This window comes from Paramisgurnus dabryanus, chromosome 1 (genome assembly GCF_030506205.2).
Source record: "Paramisgurnus dabryanus chromosome 1, PD_genome_1.1, whole genome shotgun sequence".
NCBI classification, from domain to species: domain Eukaryota; kingdom Metazoa; phylum Chordata; class Actinopteri; order Cypriniformes; family Cobitidae; genus Paramisgurnus; species Paramisgurnus dabryanus.
Window position 1 is genome coordinate 3,325,618 of NC_133337.1, and position 17,273 is coordinate 3,342,890.

Sequence of the window (17,273 nt, forward strand, 5' to 3'; positions counted from 1 at the left end):
CACTTCATAGGAGATCATCCAATTTACTGTAAGTTACTTATAACTTAAAATAGACAGTTTATCATATCATCTGGTGTTCTTTAATTTGAAGAAAGCTGTAAAATACATTTAAAAAATCTGAAAGAGTTTTATTTAATAATACATTGGAGTTGGAGTAAAAGATGTAAATGATTCTTACACTAATATCATAAATAAATATAATTAAACTAATAATATGGTGTAGGCTTGTTTAATAGCATATTAATATTTGGGGCTTGGTATTTAAGTCAGAGGTATGTTCCTACATGTTCTTGTAGTGAAAAAAGAAAGAATAGTATACTGAATGCTGCTATTGACTTAATACAAACCGGAAGTGCTTTACCACCCTGAGATTTTACCGGAAATCTCACGTTTTTTTCTTCTATCCAGTTTTTCTGACCTGGGCACCCGATGTCAATGAGTGCGTTTACATGCACAGTCTTACGCCGATTATGCTTAATAAACTGATAACACGTGGGGTCATGTAAACGCGCAAAGCGGTTTTCTTTAATCAGGGAAAGCCCATAAACGGCGTAAGCAAAAACCGATCGGCACAGGTAGTTTTTTGCTCATTACGCCGATTTCACGTGGCATGTAAACACCTTAACCGGCTTTCTCACGGTTCTGTCCATGTGCGCATGTCTCCGCGTATGAAAGACAAACGTCACACGCGGAAGTAAGCGCAAGGGTACGCATAAAAGTCTCCGCTCGACTAAAGCAGTTGGCAGAGAAACTGTGAAAATAAAAGCTCATGTTACATTTACAGGTTCTGCAGACACGAGGAGAGATACAACAGTACAGCTTAAGACAGATATGTCGTTGACTTTTTGAACGACTATTGTGTACTATAGGTGGTAACGTCACTGCCTGCGAGAAAACTGATAATTCTCCAAGTACCATGTAAACGCAGTTGACCGCATAGCCGGTTTATTGATTTGCATGTAAACGCATGAAAACAGTTTTCTATAATAAGCAGATTTTTGATAGTTATCCGCTTATTCTGTGCATGTAAACGCACTCAGTGACCTTTATTCTTATTTATGATTATTATCTCTCATCTCTACAATGTCTTATTACCCTGCGTGAGTCTGCGTTTTCGAGGTTCTGAGTAAGATGCGTTAAGGTGTGTTTGACTAAGTGCATGGTGAAAAAAACCTGTCGCACATTCCGTGTTTGTCATGGGTGCCCTGCACTCACGAGTGTGAAGCATACCTTCAATAGGAATGAATGGAAACATGTTATTGGCTCCTCACCTGAGTGCACACGCACCAGCAGGCACACTGGCACGGAGCAAAGCAAGACCTTCAGCCTATGTGCCGGGGCTTAGCCACAGACGGCCTCTCAGCCCAATTTAAACCTTAGTTGTAGCTCCTATAGGAGGCTGCTCAGGTTGCAGCAGCAGTAGAATTCCTCCAGTTAAAAATCGTTCTACCACCGAAATAATTTACATTACATTATATTAAGTAAAAAAAACCTACATGTTGCTTAAATGGCAATACAATTATTCTAACTAAAATGTTCATAGAAGTAAAAAGTTCATTGCACACTAATGTTAACAGTTACAACTACCTGTATTGCTTTTAAAAAAAGTCATTAAATGCTGAAATTAACATCCGATTAAGATTAATAATTGCTGTAAAAGTATTGCTCATTGTTAGTTCATGTTAGCTAATGCATAAACAATGTTAACAAAATTACAAACGTATTGTATAGTGTTACCATGTTTTCTTAGTACAATAAGCTCTTTGGTTTCAAAATACGAAAAGAAAGTTTTAACATTTTGTGCCTTTTTCAGATCAGAGAAAAACACAAGTGATGATTGAAATAAATTCCCTTCAAATTATGAAATATAAATATTATCTTACCCACTCTGACAAGGTACATGTCTGGTTTGGTGATGTTGCAGATATACAGTCGAGGGGCAATGGAGAGAGGAATTCTGGGAGTTGTAGGCAGTGGACTTTTAGTGGGGCTGCTGATAGTTGAGGTTTTAGTTGTGGTTTCTGTTTTGATGGTGGTGGCATGGGGTTTCGCAGCAGCTGGGGGCTTCAGCGTGACTGCTTGTGTTACCGGAGACTCTTGTGGAGGATGGGCGGTCGTCACTGAGGGTCGAGTTCTGCCGAAATGAAATGTTGGTATTGAAGAAACACCTTTCTCTGGAGTGAATGGGACTTCAGAGGGTGGATGAGTATTGGAGGTTGATGTGATAGGAGTCTTAGTGGGTTTTGGGGTTGGAGATGGACTAGGTTGCGGAGCGTCATGATCGATATGATCCGTCCCTTTAACCACACCTTCTCCCAAAATGGCAGTGGGAATGTGGGTGGGTACCACAGTGTGCGTTGGTGTGATGTGAGGGTGGGCATAATGGGTCTTATTCCTCGCAATACTAGCATTTTCTTTGGCTTGCAATGTGTTGTAATATTCCAAACTGTTCATGTCAGGAAGCAGCATCTCAGTTGGCTCAATAGGATAAAGCTCTGCCCAATCAAAATCCAAGTCATCATCCGAATAGCCTGTATGGGAGGAGTCAGGAGCTAATGGGAGGCGGGGATCAGTAGAATGGGCTGTCCTTAAGTCAGTGACATACTTAACAGTCGCACTGGGTTGGAGGTCTATAGAAGAAAGAGGAAGAATCTGACGAGAAGGGAAAGCCGTGTTATAGCTGACCGTGATGTCATCATCAGCATCATACGGATCGTATCCATGCGTGGGTAAGGTGGTGACGAGTGAAAACTCCTCTCCTTCAGAACCCATGAATGTAAGAGTTTCCAAATAATCTCCAGAACCCCAGTCTACCTCGGCAGAGTGGACGGGATACAGGTCTTCATGTGCCACAAGGGTCGGAGGGGTCGGAGTTGGTGGCCTTTCATCACGGAAAGGAGGCATCTGGCTAGGTGTCAGTAGATCAGGTGGCCGTAACAGCAGGTGGATGCCCTGAGCCCCATCTTCTAAGTTACCTGACCCCTCTGTGCCAAGGGAAGGTGTGGGTGCAATGCTGGACGTTCTGTTATGAAGACAGGGAGACAATTGGACGGGATGTTTGGCACCTGATGAGGCATGAGCTGGACGCTTAGATCTTTCAGAGCGCTGAGATAATGGGGGTGAAGATAAGGCAAAAGGTGAATGTGTTCTTGCTGGAAGTGGACCTAGGCTTCTTCTGGACATGTTGGACGGGAGCTCCACTTTGAAAATGAAGACAGAGAAACAGAGGGGAGAGAAAAAGGAAAACGCTTAAGAATGTAGAATAAAGAAAAATAACATTCAGAAGGACAGCAGAAGGACAGACTGTACTCGATTTCTCACTTGAGTCATGCATGCACATATAAAACATGATGCCACAATGCAACAGGGTTTGAAAGATTGACATGGCAACCCTACGTCTTAGATTCCTAAAAAAAAACATTTGAGCAATAGCAATGAGTAAAGCTTGCATTTATCCTGTATCAGCATTATATAAAAGGACTGTACTTGTATGTACTGTATGGTTAAGGCTGGACAACAAATCCAGAAGGATTTTAAAAATGTAACCATTATACAAATAAGCCTGTTGTGGTTTACAGTTTTTCTTAACTGCTTAAACTGGTACCATTTTGTCATTCCCAAACACACAAACACATTTTCCATAACGGTAAACACAATCTACATGTTTCCACACATACTTCAATATAATTCTGTAAAAACATACACAAAAGTGACCAAATAAATCATTCATTGCATTATAAGTTCATAAAGCGAACACATGCTCTCAATATAATTAACTCAAGTCATCACAAGCTAAACTCACCTTTAACCTTTCAAAAAGCACACCTTTCTCTAGCTGCAAACACTAAGAATCAAAATTGTCAAAGTCTTTTCCTTACATGTTATGTCAGTGTGACATTTGGTCATGTTTTTGTCCGAAACAGTAAAGTATTGCTTTATCCAATTATGTAAGAGGTATTTAAAAGTTTTGCATTTCTTTCGTCAGGGTTGTTTCTGAAAGACAGGGTTCTTGCAGGTTTCAGCAAGTTAAATTTAAGACCTTTTAAGACCTCTTAAGACCATTATGAGTAAAATTTAAGACCAACACGACACATTACTAGAAGCATTCGAATGATCTCAGAAAATCTCAAAACTTTCTATTTTTATTGATTCAGTTTTATTGATAACCCTATTAGACCGAGAGTGTTGCCGCTGACAAATTCTACCCATAGCCCTTTAGGAAGAGACTTCTGACAAATAAATGGAAGCCCAAAAAGCTTGGCCGTCACGTGATTCATAGAGATTTCAGTTAGTTCATGGAAGTGAGCCATTGAAATACATTGAGTTAAAGGGAAAAGAGCTGTGATTTTTCTTAATTAATAGTCAAGAAATGCATTGATTTGCAAATTTTTATATATCACACTAATATGTGTAAGTAGTATTTTTATAAAATTCTATCAACAATGTTTTTTGACAAATAAAATCCACTAATATGAGATCAGTTAGAGATCAGAGTCAAAAACACTCCACCCATACGTTTTATGCATAAATATTCACTATATACCGCCATTAGGTTGAATAGCCTCTCTAATTAAACAATAACGGATGAATCTGTATTAAGAAAATTAAATTTACCATTAAAAGGCTGTTCGTGGTTTATTATGTGTTGCTAACGTTATTCACGAAGACCGTTTCTCAATCCGAAGGCTGCAGCCTCTGGGGGTCGCATTTCTATCCTGCATATGTCAAAGACTGTCTTATTTCAGAATATAATTAACTTTAAAATATTGATTATTCTACTTCTTAGTTAATCGTAAGTTGTTGTAATATGCTTATGACTTGCGAATGTAATGCTCAGTAAAATAAACTAGGCTTGATGACGTATGCAGCAGCCTGCCTATGCAACCTCCGGAGGCTGCAGCCTTCGGATTGAGAAACGGCCTAAAGGGCTTTGATTCTACCGCTATTCATTTAACCGTAACTCCTGTAGCATTTGCTCTATCAAAAAAGTTTGAATTGTTTCTAAAAGAAGACAATTGCGCTTTTTGGAAATATATGATTTATTACGGTACTTTCTTGCTTTAGTTTGTTTGTGAAGAGCTGAAGGGAAAGCGGCCAAGCGCGTTAGGTTCGAGTGCATTGCAGCAGAGAGCAATATTAAAGTATAAAATATAAAACTGTGTAACACTAAAGTTGACACACTGTTGGTGGCTCGTGACTCGACGGCGCGACTGTTTAAGTAGATTTTCAATAAAGCACTGTTGATTTTTTTCGCTTCTGGGTCCTCTATGTTTCTGAATCTGGCAAATGCTCACCGCGGTCAAGCCAGCCGTGGTTTGAAAAAACACGGTCAAGCCAGCCGCGATTTAGATTCTGATGCGCGCCTACTGCGTTGTTTACGGTAATTTCGTTTGAAGATGTCGTCATACATTGCTCCGGGCGTCTCGCTCGCTCGCTCGCTCTCTCTCTCTGTGCGTGCGTGCGTGCTCGCTCTCCCTCTCTCTCTCTCTCTCTCTCGCTCGCTCTTTCTCTCTCTCGCTCGCACTTTCTATCTCTCTCTCTCGAGTGCATGCTGGGAGTGAGTGTGCTGAGCGTGGTGATTGTGAGTGGTTTAGCCGCCTGTGGCTGGTAAGAGTGCCTTTTCTAACTTTTTCCTCTGTGCTTTGGTTGTATATTTTTTATATTGAAGTTAACACTCTGGGGTCGACGGTGGCGCGGGCGCCGCAAACTCTTTATTTTTCAATCACTCCGCAAAGAGACTTAAATTACTCTGCTGATTTTTGACATACAGATATGATTTATACATCATTTCAAACGTTAAAGTGTCTAGTTTTTTTCTGTCCACTCCCAATAAAAACAGAATGTTGTGCTTTTCGCAAAATTAAGAAAATAAACATGATGCACGTTCTGTTCTCTCTCCCTCAGTGAAGTCCTTTCAGAAACGCGTCAGAAAAATAAACTGTAACTTAACGAATACTTGGTGTAGAAACAAAAGATAAATGTCTACATAATGCTTGGAATGTCTCCTTTTAAATGATATAAGTGAAATTGAAAACAGATATTGTCATTCGGTGTAAACTGTATGAGAAGGAGGAGAAGTACCGTATTTCGCCAGTTACCTCATTATCTGTAATGAGATCGGATCGCCACACCCCCGCGCCATTGAAGTGAATGAGCAGAAACATCCATATGCATGACTCGTGCCTCCTGCAGTCAATGGATTTGCAATCCACAATCCAGTCTCTCCATTCCTTGTATTTCCATCCGATTGCACCAAACATGACATAAATCCTTATTTCCTTGCGTATGTGTGTCAGTATCTCCAGACGCGAGTGTTTTCTTTGTTCTTCCGTCAAACAGTTCACGCGATTGGAACGCACATACACAAACACGCGAGTCAGGAAACTCGACGCGCTTTTTGGTATTCTTATATAATGCGCGATTCCAAACAGTACAATCCTTATTTAGTTGCGTCTAAGCGCACATCTCCGCACAGCAAGTTTATTAAACACAGGATCACTCGCGTGTGCACACATTCACTGCTTTCATGATCAACACGTGAGGTAATGGCGGCGGTTGTAAACAAACATTGATACGTTTACCACGCGTGTCCCTTGTTGTGTTTCTACTATAATGATTACAAATACACAAATAAGAGTCCAGACAACGATAGGCAGTTGTTCTTTTGAGCTTTTTACTGCACAAAAGTAAACCTCTCGCTGGCCAACCAAACACTAACCCTGGGTTGAAGTGTGTTCATGTTAAGATGGCCAAACAGTATCTTTACCATGATTAACCTACTATGGTTTTTAAAAGGTAACTTATACTTGTGAAATTAATAGAAAATATTTCAATAGAAATATATATAAATATATATATAATGTGTGTGTGTGTGTGTGTATTTACATTATATTGAAAAGTAAACCTTATCATGGTTTTACTACAGCGAAAGTTACATTCCTCTTGAACATCCCCACAAGGCTCATTATGTGGCTCAATCATTATTCAACTCTTTTGTTCCTCAGCTGTCAATCACTGATTATTCAGGAGCTTTCCCGCCTCCATGCATACAGCCTTTCCCAAGCAAAAGTGTCTTAGAAATTGTAAATCAATATCTTGCTTTATGTGATTGAGTAGGCCATATGATTTTCACATCATTTTGAAGAAAAAACTCTAGACTACTAGATCCAGTTTGGAAAGTCTTGGGAAAACATGTTTAGAATGAGTTTTGTGGAGTTATATCAGTGACTTAAAAATTTTGCTTTTTCAAAAACCACGCATAAACATTTTTCTCTCAAAAATACAAACATGTACATACATGTTGATTATATGATATTGTAGCCCAGTTTGTGATGAACACAGTGTTATGAGACTTTTGCCATTAATATGTTTTAAAGCAACTGAAAAAAGCACAAATGTCAGTGCATGTCAAAACTTCCCAAGGGCCCTAAAAACCCCTTAGACCCCAGAGGGTTAATAGCGTTTATTTAGTTTACTTTTGGGAGGTCTGCTTCCAGCCTTCTGCTGGGAAGCATGAAGACACCAAACACTCTGCGTTTCGAGAATTTAACTCGGCGTCATGGAGTTAAAATAGACTCGAACGCTAGTGTGGAGGATGTGTGTTTGGCTGCAGGAGACGTGGTGCGTCACGAAAATATAGTGTCAGCATCGCGTATGAATAGTGTGATTGTGCTTTTTCTTAGTACCATTGACAAGGCAAATGAAATCGTGCAAAATGGCGTTGTAATCAAGGGCTCACTCACGCCGGTGTTCCCCTTAAGTACTCCTTCAAAGAAAATAATACTTTCAAATGTCCCCCCTTTTGTGAGAGATGAGGTTATCGTGCAGGAATTGTCTAGATATGGAAAAATTGTCTCCCCCATAAGGAAAATTCCGCTCGGTTGCAAATCGCCTTTAGTGAAACATCTCATATCATTCAGGAGACAGGTGTTCATGATTTTGAAGAACGGTGAAGATGAACTTGACCTAGTTTTCAATTTTAGGATAGATGGCTTTGACTACACTGTTTATGCATCATCTGACACGACTATTAAATGTTTTGGTTGTGGAAAAATCGGGCATCTTATTCGTAACTGTCCTGATAAAAATAAGAACCCAGAGCAGACTGATATAGCTACTGTGCGGAGCGCTGGTGCTGAACGCAGCGCACCCGCGGCCGCTTCAGTAGAGGTTGAAACGAGTAAAGCCGCGAATGCACCGCAGACGAGCCGGTCGCGGGAACGAGCAGCGCGGAGAAGCGGGTGTTTGGTTCTTTGTTTGATGTAGTTGCTGCGGCGGAGCCCGTAGTGACAGATGTCGCGGTTGCAGTGAATAAAACTGTATCTTGCGCACCAATAGGACAAGATAGAGACAGTGTAGGGGAAGATCTGAGTTTGAATGCTTGTGACTTGGATATGGAGATCAATCCGACCTTTAAAATCCCAGTTAAAAGGAAAAAAAGCCGAAACGATAAAAACAGCAAACAAGTTAAGAAATGTGATGGTGAGGATGAGAGTATAGCTTCAGATGATGAAGATTCTGATTCTGGTGCTTCTGTGTGTTCTGAGCTCTCTGTTTGCTCTCAAAACGAAAATGTAAATGCTTTGTATAAAGCTGAAGACGTTAGTCATTTTCTCCAAGAGACAAAGGGACTAAAAGGTGTACAGATTGAGGATTATTTTCCTAATCGTGTGCAGTTTGTAAAGGACACAAGATTTTTGATGAAAGAAGGGGCTTTTAATGATCTTGAAGTGTTCCGTCTAAGGAAGTTTGTCAATAAGTTAAAAAAACAAATTCTTAAGAGATGAAAAGAAGGTTATGGTTTAAATCCTTAAGCCTAAGTCTTCTGTTTTATTTTCATTTTTTTATTTATTTTTTGATCACATGCATAAGCTTCAGCTTTCTTACTAATTGTAGAACTTAAAAAATACTATGAGTCAGATAAAAATTGGAACACTTAACCTAAATGTAGCTAGAGATGTCCGTAAAAGGATGATGTTGTATGAATTTATAAGTCAGAAGTCTGCTGATGTAATGTTTCTACAGGAAACACATAGTGACAAAATAAATGAAGTAGACTGGAAAAGAGAATGGGGAGGTCAACTTTTTCTTAGTCATAAATCCTCCATTAGTGGAGGCGTTGCAATTTTATTTTCCAAAAATCTGACTCCAGTTTCTTATGAATTTGAGGAAATAGAAAAAGGTAGTTTTTTAAAAGTTACAGCTAAGTTTGAAAAAATTGTTATGGTGTTTTTAAATATTTATGCTCCCTGTAGTGGAGTGGAAAGAGCTTTGTTCTTAAACTTGGTTAACACCACCCTGAAAAGCCTAAATGCAGATGATTTTTTAGTTTTAGGTGGAGACTTTAACTGCACCGAGAACGATAAAAAAGACAGAAACCATCTAGAACCACACGTTGCATCTCAAAAGGTCTTAAAGCAATTAGTTGAAACTTTTGATCTTTGTGATATCTGGAGAAATATGTTTAAAACAATAAGACAATATACCTGGGTTCATTGCAAAGATCATTTATTGTCTTTGGCACGTCTTGATCGTTTTTATTGCTTCAGGCACCAGGTTAATATATTTAAAACTTGTACAATTATTCCAGTAGGATTTTCAGACCACAGTGCAGTTTTTGTTCTGTATTAGTAAATAATGTGAAGTCAAGCAGTGCCTACTGGCATTTTAATACTTCTCTGAATGATGACAAAAATTTCAAAGACTCTTTTACTTTTTTGTGGGATGTCCTCAAACAACAAAAGCATTTATATAGCTCTCAACAACAGTGGTGGGACTGCGGAAAAGTACAAATTAAGAGCTTTTGCCAGCAGTACACTATTAATGTTACAAGAGAAATAACTCGATCACTGCACACATTAGAGACTGAGATAGCTGATTTGCTCAGTTTGCCTGCTTCTACAAGGGAAAGAGAACATATTGAAGCCCTTACATCAAAGAAAACTTCTTTGGCAAATCTGTTAGGCATTAAAGCACAGGGGGCGCAAGTTCGCTCTCGCTTTAAGAATGTTTCACAAATGGACGCACCCTCTAAATTCTTCTTTGGCCTGGAGAAGAAAAACAGTCAAAACAGAATAATTCATTCCTTGGTTTCTGATACAGGGCAGGAATTAACTAAGACCACTGAGATAAGAGAAGTTGCTGTACAATTTTATAAAGAACTATATACGGCTGAATTGACTGATGAAAAGATATTGGCTGCTAGTAGCTTTTTTGAAGGCCTGCCAAAGCTTGATGAAGGGAGTAATGATTTTTTAAAACTACCCTTAACAGTAGACGAACTCCACATAGCTTTGATGAGTATGGATAACGGAAAATCCCCTGGAATTGACGGGCTACCCATTGAATTTTACAAAACGTTCTGGCATATTCTAGGAGATGATCTTTTAGCAGTGTTTAATGAAAGCCTGATCAAAGGGTTTCTTCCACTTAGTTGCAGAAGGGCAGTTATCACTTTATTGCCCAAAAAAGGTGATCTGCAAAACATTAAAAACTGGAGGCCCGTCACTCTGTTGTGTACAGAATATAAAATACTGTCCAAAGCCTTGGCAACAAGATTGAGTAAAGTAGTAGGAGAGGTAATACACCACGATCAGACTTATTGCATACCAAACAGATCATTTTTTGATAACATTACTCTACTCAGAGATGTGTTGGAAGTCTCAAAACTATTCGGTGTTAACCTTGGTATAATCTCCCTCGATCAAGAGAAGGCCTTTGATCGGGTTGAACACCTTTATTTGTGGCATACGTTGCAAGCTTTTGGGTTCAATCACAGTTTTATCAATTTGATTAGAATGATGTACTCTGAAATTGAGAGTGTGATCAAAATAAATGGTGGTTTGTGTACCCCCTTTAAAGCACAGAGAGGGGTCAGACAAGGCTGTGCCACTGGAATTTTATATGCCCTGGCTATAGAACCTCTGCTTTTTATGCTACGTAATAAGTTAAAGGGTTTGACATTGCCGCAGTGTTATACCACTTTTTATTTATCCGCTTACGCTGATGATGTTATTGTTTTTATAAATGATAGCAATGATGTTCAAAAGTTACAACAAACTGTCAATGACTTTAAAGCTATTTCATCAGCTACTGTAAATTGGAAAAAAAGTGATGCCCTATTGACTGGAAATTGGGAGGGAGGAAATCCCGATCTACCAGGAGGCCTTCTATGGCAAAGAGATGGTTTAAAATATCTTTGTGTTTTTTTAGGCAGTGACTCTTTTATTCAGAAGAACTGGGAAGGAATGGCAGACAAAGTGATAGGCCGTTTGAAAAAATGGAAGTGGCTGCTTCCCCAGCTGTCTTTCAGAGGACCCACACTTATTATCAATAACCTTGCGGCTTCCTCGCTGTGGCATAGACTTGTATGTGTTGACCCTCCTGTTGGTTTTTTATCTAAAATTCAAGCCCATCTACATTGGATCCCCCAAAGTGTACTGTTTTTGGCCAAAGAGGATGGAGGCCAGGGCCTAGTGCATTTGGCAAGTAGATGTGCCGCTTATCGCCTACAGTTTTTGCAGAAATTTCTGCTGGGATCTGAAAAACTGGTATGGAGACCACTGGCACAGTGCATTCTACGTAGAGTAAGTGGACTTGGCCTGGACTCTGTTTTGGTTTTAATGGACTTCAAAAAGCTTGATCTTAAAAGAGTTCCTGTTTTTTACCGAAGTCTCTTTAAAATATGGAGCCTGTTTGAACACCAATGGATGGAACCATCAATGTCTTTGTACTGGCTGCTTGAAGAGCCCATTGTGTGTGGGTCGCGTCTTGATGTTTCTGGCGAAGAAATACCAGGCCTTAAAGATTTGTTGTATAGAAGTGGATTTTCGCAATTGAAACACATTGTAAACATTGCAGGACCTGACCTTAAAGATGTAGAAACGGCTTCGGATTTGTTAAAAGTAAGGTCTGTACGATTTACTAAACGGTTTCTGGACAAACTGTATTGGGCCTTGAGTCCACAAGAAAGAACTTTACTCGAGGAATACAACAAGAAATGTTTAACTCCGGATTGTGAAGACTTTTTCCCAGATATAAGTATTACACCTGACTTTTCCTCATCAAACTTCACCAACCCCTTATTGAAGAAGGAATGTGATGAGCAGATTGATTTCTTTGCAGCAGGAGGGAAAGTATTGTACAGAAGTATTGTGAAAGTGACAAACATTAAATGGCTCAAAAACAGAAGTGACAATGTATGGAGAGACACATTAGGGCTCACTGATTCAACAAAACCGGTGTGGAATGTTCTTTACAAACCTCCCTTATCCAAAAGGGCGGGAGATCTTCAATGGAGGATACTCCATGGAGCCATAGCAGTTAATTCTTTTGTGGCAATGTTGAACCCAAATGTAAATGAAAACTGCCCCTTTTGCAATGTAAGGGAGACTGTGTATCATTGTTTTATGTTCTGTAACAGACTTTCTTCCTTGTTCACCCTTTTAGAGTTTTGTTTTGAATCCTTTGGGGTGTGTTTTACAAAGCAGGATTTTATCCTTGGTTGTAGGTACACTATGAGGGAAAAAATCAAATGTCAGTTGCTCAGTTTTATTGTTGGTACTGCAAAACTAGCCATTTATGTAACTAGGAGGAATAAAATTGAACAGAAAGGTGATCAAGAACTTTTACCCGTTTTTAAAAGATTGGTAAAATCACGACTTGTAATTGAGTTTAATTTTTATAAACTAATGAGTACACTGAATGTTTTTGAACTTGAGTGGTGCTTGGACAATGTGCTGTGTTCATTGTCTAATAATGATGAACTTGATATCTCTGAAGCGTTGATGTGATGTTGTTTTTCTTTTATTTATTTTGTATTGTATTACATTTTACTGAAAAGTATATGAGCTGAGTTTGTGAACGATTTCCTTGAAGATTTTTGTAATAAAGGGTTGTTAAAATTCAAAAAATTATCTCGCTCGCTCTTTCTCTCTCTCTCTCTCTCTCTCTCTGTGCGTGTGTTCGTGTGTGTGTGTGTGTAATGTATGTATGTGTTCACTACTCACCAGGCCCGGAGTGGGTAATCGGGAGAACCGGGAGAATTCCCGGTGGGCCGCTTCACTTTTGGGCCGGTCGAGTTTTTTTTTTTTTTACATTTGTCACGTTAGTGAGTCTATCTTCTCTTAAAAAACACTTCACACGTTTCGCATTGACACTGCAGCGCGCAGCCTCTGCATGGGTTGTACCATGTGAGGGAGTTTTCCCCTCCCCTCCCATAGAGTTGGTTCGGTCCATAGCGCGTCCAAGAAAACTTCTCTCCGGTAGGCTGGGCCGGCCCTACCGTAACAATACGCGTCTGAGAGGAGGAGGGCGTAAAAAACAGGTTGAAGAAAAAATCCATTAGAGGATGATGCTGCCAAATGTGCCAAACTTACAGATTTATTTTCAAGAGGACAACAACAGGTAACTTAAAGAGAAATAAGCCTAGTAATGATTAGCATTAGCAACGTAATTATTCGGCTAATACCGATGTCAAACTATTTACAAGCCAACATTTTTTTTAAGTTAAAATATTAGCCTTTTGTGTATACATGACGATTCATAGACTTTGCAAATATTATGCAAGCAGCTTCTGAGCAGCAGATAAGCCAGTTCCCCGCTAAAAACGAGGAGGCAATGAGTAAACAATATGAATTAAAGTTATGTAACAATCAGGTTGTGTTCATATAACGCCTTTTGTGTCCCCAGTCAAAAATGACCAGCCGAAAAAAGCTTATAAATCACTTATGCTATATATTTACCCAATATTGGATTCAATATTTTTGTCAAATTGTTTTCTTTTTTAAATCGGACTGGGTTTTATGTTTCTATTTGCATCTGATTAATCATAGCCCTCATAGCATTAGCAATGCTAATAATTTATCAACCTTTTCTTGTGGAATAGACTCCAAAAAGGGCTGGATTATTTTTGACCCATAATGTGTAAATATTGGACAGAACACGCTGCTGGGTTAAAATTGACCCAATGCTGGGTTGTTTTAACCCAACTGTTGGGTTATTATAATCCATGGTTGCATAACAACAATCCAACATTGGGTTATTTTTAACCCAGCATGTGTTCTGTCCAATATTTACCCATTATGGGTAAAAAATAACACAGCCTTTTTTAGAGTGTAGAGGAATATTTTTGTTAACTTCTCATCTTAAGTGAAATATTATTTAACTTTTACCTTATTTGTTTAACCATGATATTAATAGAAACTATAGTAAGAGCTGAACTGTTGCTTTATTTATCCAATTTGAAAAAAGTGCTAATTTAGAATAACACTTTGGAAAAAGTGGGCCGGTCTTGGGTACGAAACTCCCGGGCTGAAAAGTGGCCCCACTCCGGCCCTGCTACTCACTGGGTTAAATGTCACAAAATCATGTTTCACTAATCACTACTTATTTATTTTTTTTTATACTATTATTAAATAAAATATTTTCCTGTAGATCACCTATGGTACGTATCCTTTATATTACCCTACATTTAAACTTGTAAAAATAATTATATTTTAATTTACTAAAATATAATGAAATAACAGCAAGTTTGTTATTTAACATTCCTATTTTGTGCTAAAGTGTACATGTTGTACACTGCAAATATACTAATTAAAAGTATTTAACAAATTGCATAGTTGAGTACATGTTAATAAGATTATTTTAAGATTTAAAGACAAATTTATCAATGAAAAGAGTACATTTACAAAGTGTCAATTCCCTCTGCTAAAACAAACATAAGTGACATATCTTACAGTTTCTCTGAATTGCTAAAACCCTAAACCTCTATCTCTGAATCAAATTCATAGTGGCCTAAACCCATTAGTCAAATCATGCACTCTTTTTGCAAAACTCTAAACACAAACTTTTCACTAAAACAGACATTTTACAATGCAATGCACTTGTTTTATGAATGCTAAACACAGGTAGGCAAAAGTTGAACACTACTACAACACAGTTAACATCGGGTAAACACAACAACTCAAAATTGTACACACTTTTTTTAATGGTATTTTTTTACCAATTGTGTGGATTGGAAACGGGGAGATGAAGAGTATGATAAAGAGCAGGACATCAGAGATGATGCAAATTGGCAAAATTTGCAGTTGAATTGCTGACTTTTTACAAAATACAAGTGCTGCTTACAGTAATATTGAAAACATACTATTACTTGCAATACTTACAGTAAAATATTCACGATATTCACCGAACCTAAGTTATGATTACAGTAATGGAGATTTTTAACAGTATTTGTCAAGGGTGTTGTTATATATACAGCATAACTGAGAAATAAGCATTTCTTTCTTCTTTTAATGCCTTTAGAAATTGCTTTTTTACAAGTAGAAAAAATGGACGGTCAGATCCTGTAGGGGGCGTCCTATTATACCAGAGGTGTAAAGAGTAGCTGAAAGCCATACTTGAGTAAAAGTACAAATTCCTTACTGTAAAAATTACTCCACTACAAGTTACAAGTCACCAATTTAAATACGACTTGAGTAAAAGTATTAAAGTAACCCAATTTAAAAGTACTCAAGTATTTTTACTCGTACTGAATGTTGGCTCAAAGATGCACTAGTCCTCAACACAAAGAGACATTGTAGGTCTGGGCAGTGAAAACAAAGAAGGTTTATTTATAAGGTTTCATTTCCTAATATAAGAAAGAAATCAAACACCACAAAATTTTGACCTGGCAGAACAAACACAGATTAAACATAGTCATAGTCTTTTGACTAAAATTTAATTTAGTTTTAGTCATATTTTTGTCATCTGAATTGATTTAGTTTTAGTCTAATTTTATTCAACTAAATTCCATGAGATTTTAGTCTAGAAATCTACATTAAATTTAATTTTAACCCATTTAATTTTTAGTCTAGTGTCATTGTGTACTTGAATGTGCCATGCTGAAAACTATATAGCCTAACTTTGTGATATAAATATATGGTAACACTTTACAATAAGATTCATTAGTTAACATTAGTAAGCTATATTAGTTTACATGAACTAATAATGAACTGCACTTATACAGCATTTATTAATCATTGTTAATGTTAATTTCAACAATTACTAATACTTTATTAAAATCTTGTTAACATTAGTTAATGCACTCTGAACTAACATGAACAAACAATTAAAGCTTAATTTTTTATTAACTAACATTAACAAAGATGAATAAATAATGTAACAAATGTATTGCTCATGGTTTGTTCAAGTTGGTTAATACAGTACATTAACTACTGTTAACTAATGAACCTTATTGTAAAGTGTTACCAAATATTGTTATATAGGCCTATCCTAAAAAAGATATAATTTTAATATTTAAAAAATTCCAGTAAACTAAAATTACACTAACAGATGATTATGCATATTAAAAACGTGAAGTTGTTCATTTGAAAGATTAATTGTAAACACATCTAGTACGTAACACCACTAGCAATCTCACATTAAGTGCAATACATTTCTTCCGTCATGCATCCCTCTTTACAGTAAATACATTACAGCATACTTGATTAAATGTGAGGACAGTGAAATTGTACCCTTATTATCAATCTTATAATGTACTTAAGTTACTCGGGCAATCAGTACAGGACCTCGCTGGTTTATTTTGGCTTATATAGTAAGTTATATCAAGGTATGTAGCAGCTCAGGTTAGCTGATAAAGTAGCATCAGAGTATATAAACATTTGTGCTTGCCTTTGAGTTGCGGGATGACCCTCCTGCAATCAAGCATCACTTTTGTTTTGATTGTAGCATCACATGTTTAACAAAGGGTCCCTTGACTGAAGCAAATGTGATATGCATCCATATGTTTGCTCTTTATCTCTTCTCTCAGACCAGACGCGAACTTTTCTCTACAGTTTATGACATACGCAGCACGCAGATGTCCCGCTACGGTGGCTCAACGAAAGCCATTCAGCGTTTGACATCAAAGTACCGCGAGACCAGACTTCTCCATATGCATTTAATTCGCTCTCGCAGTACTTTGATTTCATACGATTGCTCTGCGCAGCGCCAAATGAAGTCCCTCGGTTGTGTGTGTGCGTGTAACCTCGCGACCACAGATTCTATCCATCATCACCCTCTGACACTTTCGTCTCGTTTTTATTTGACGAATAAACAATGTAGCGAGTAACGTTAAGTGTCATTTCAAATGTAGTGGAGTAAAGAGTACAAATACCCAATCAAAAATGTAATTGAGTAGAGAGTAAAAGTTGCCTATATTTTTGATACTCAGTACAAGTACAAAGTAGCCCAAAAAATACTTAAGTACAGTAACAAAGTACATTTACTTTACA

General features: G+C 37.9%; 1 protein-coding gene across 4 annotated transcripts in view; it reads right to left on the reverse strand.

Moving 5' to 3' along the window:
* Positions 1-17,273, reverse strand: part of LOC135747107 (UPF0606 protein KIAA1549) — a 254,948-nt gene that overhangs the window by 187,890 nt on the left and 49,785 nt on the right. For all 4 annotated transcript variants that reach the window (XM_065265768.1, XM_065265767.1, XM_065265770.1 and 1 more), the window contains one exon: positions 1,884-3,200. In XM_065265768.1, coding sequence (XP_065121840.1) covers positions 1,884-3,200 — 1,317 coding nt within the window. The remainder of the gene's footprint in view (positions 1-1,883; positions 3,201-17,273) is intronic.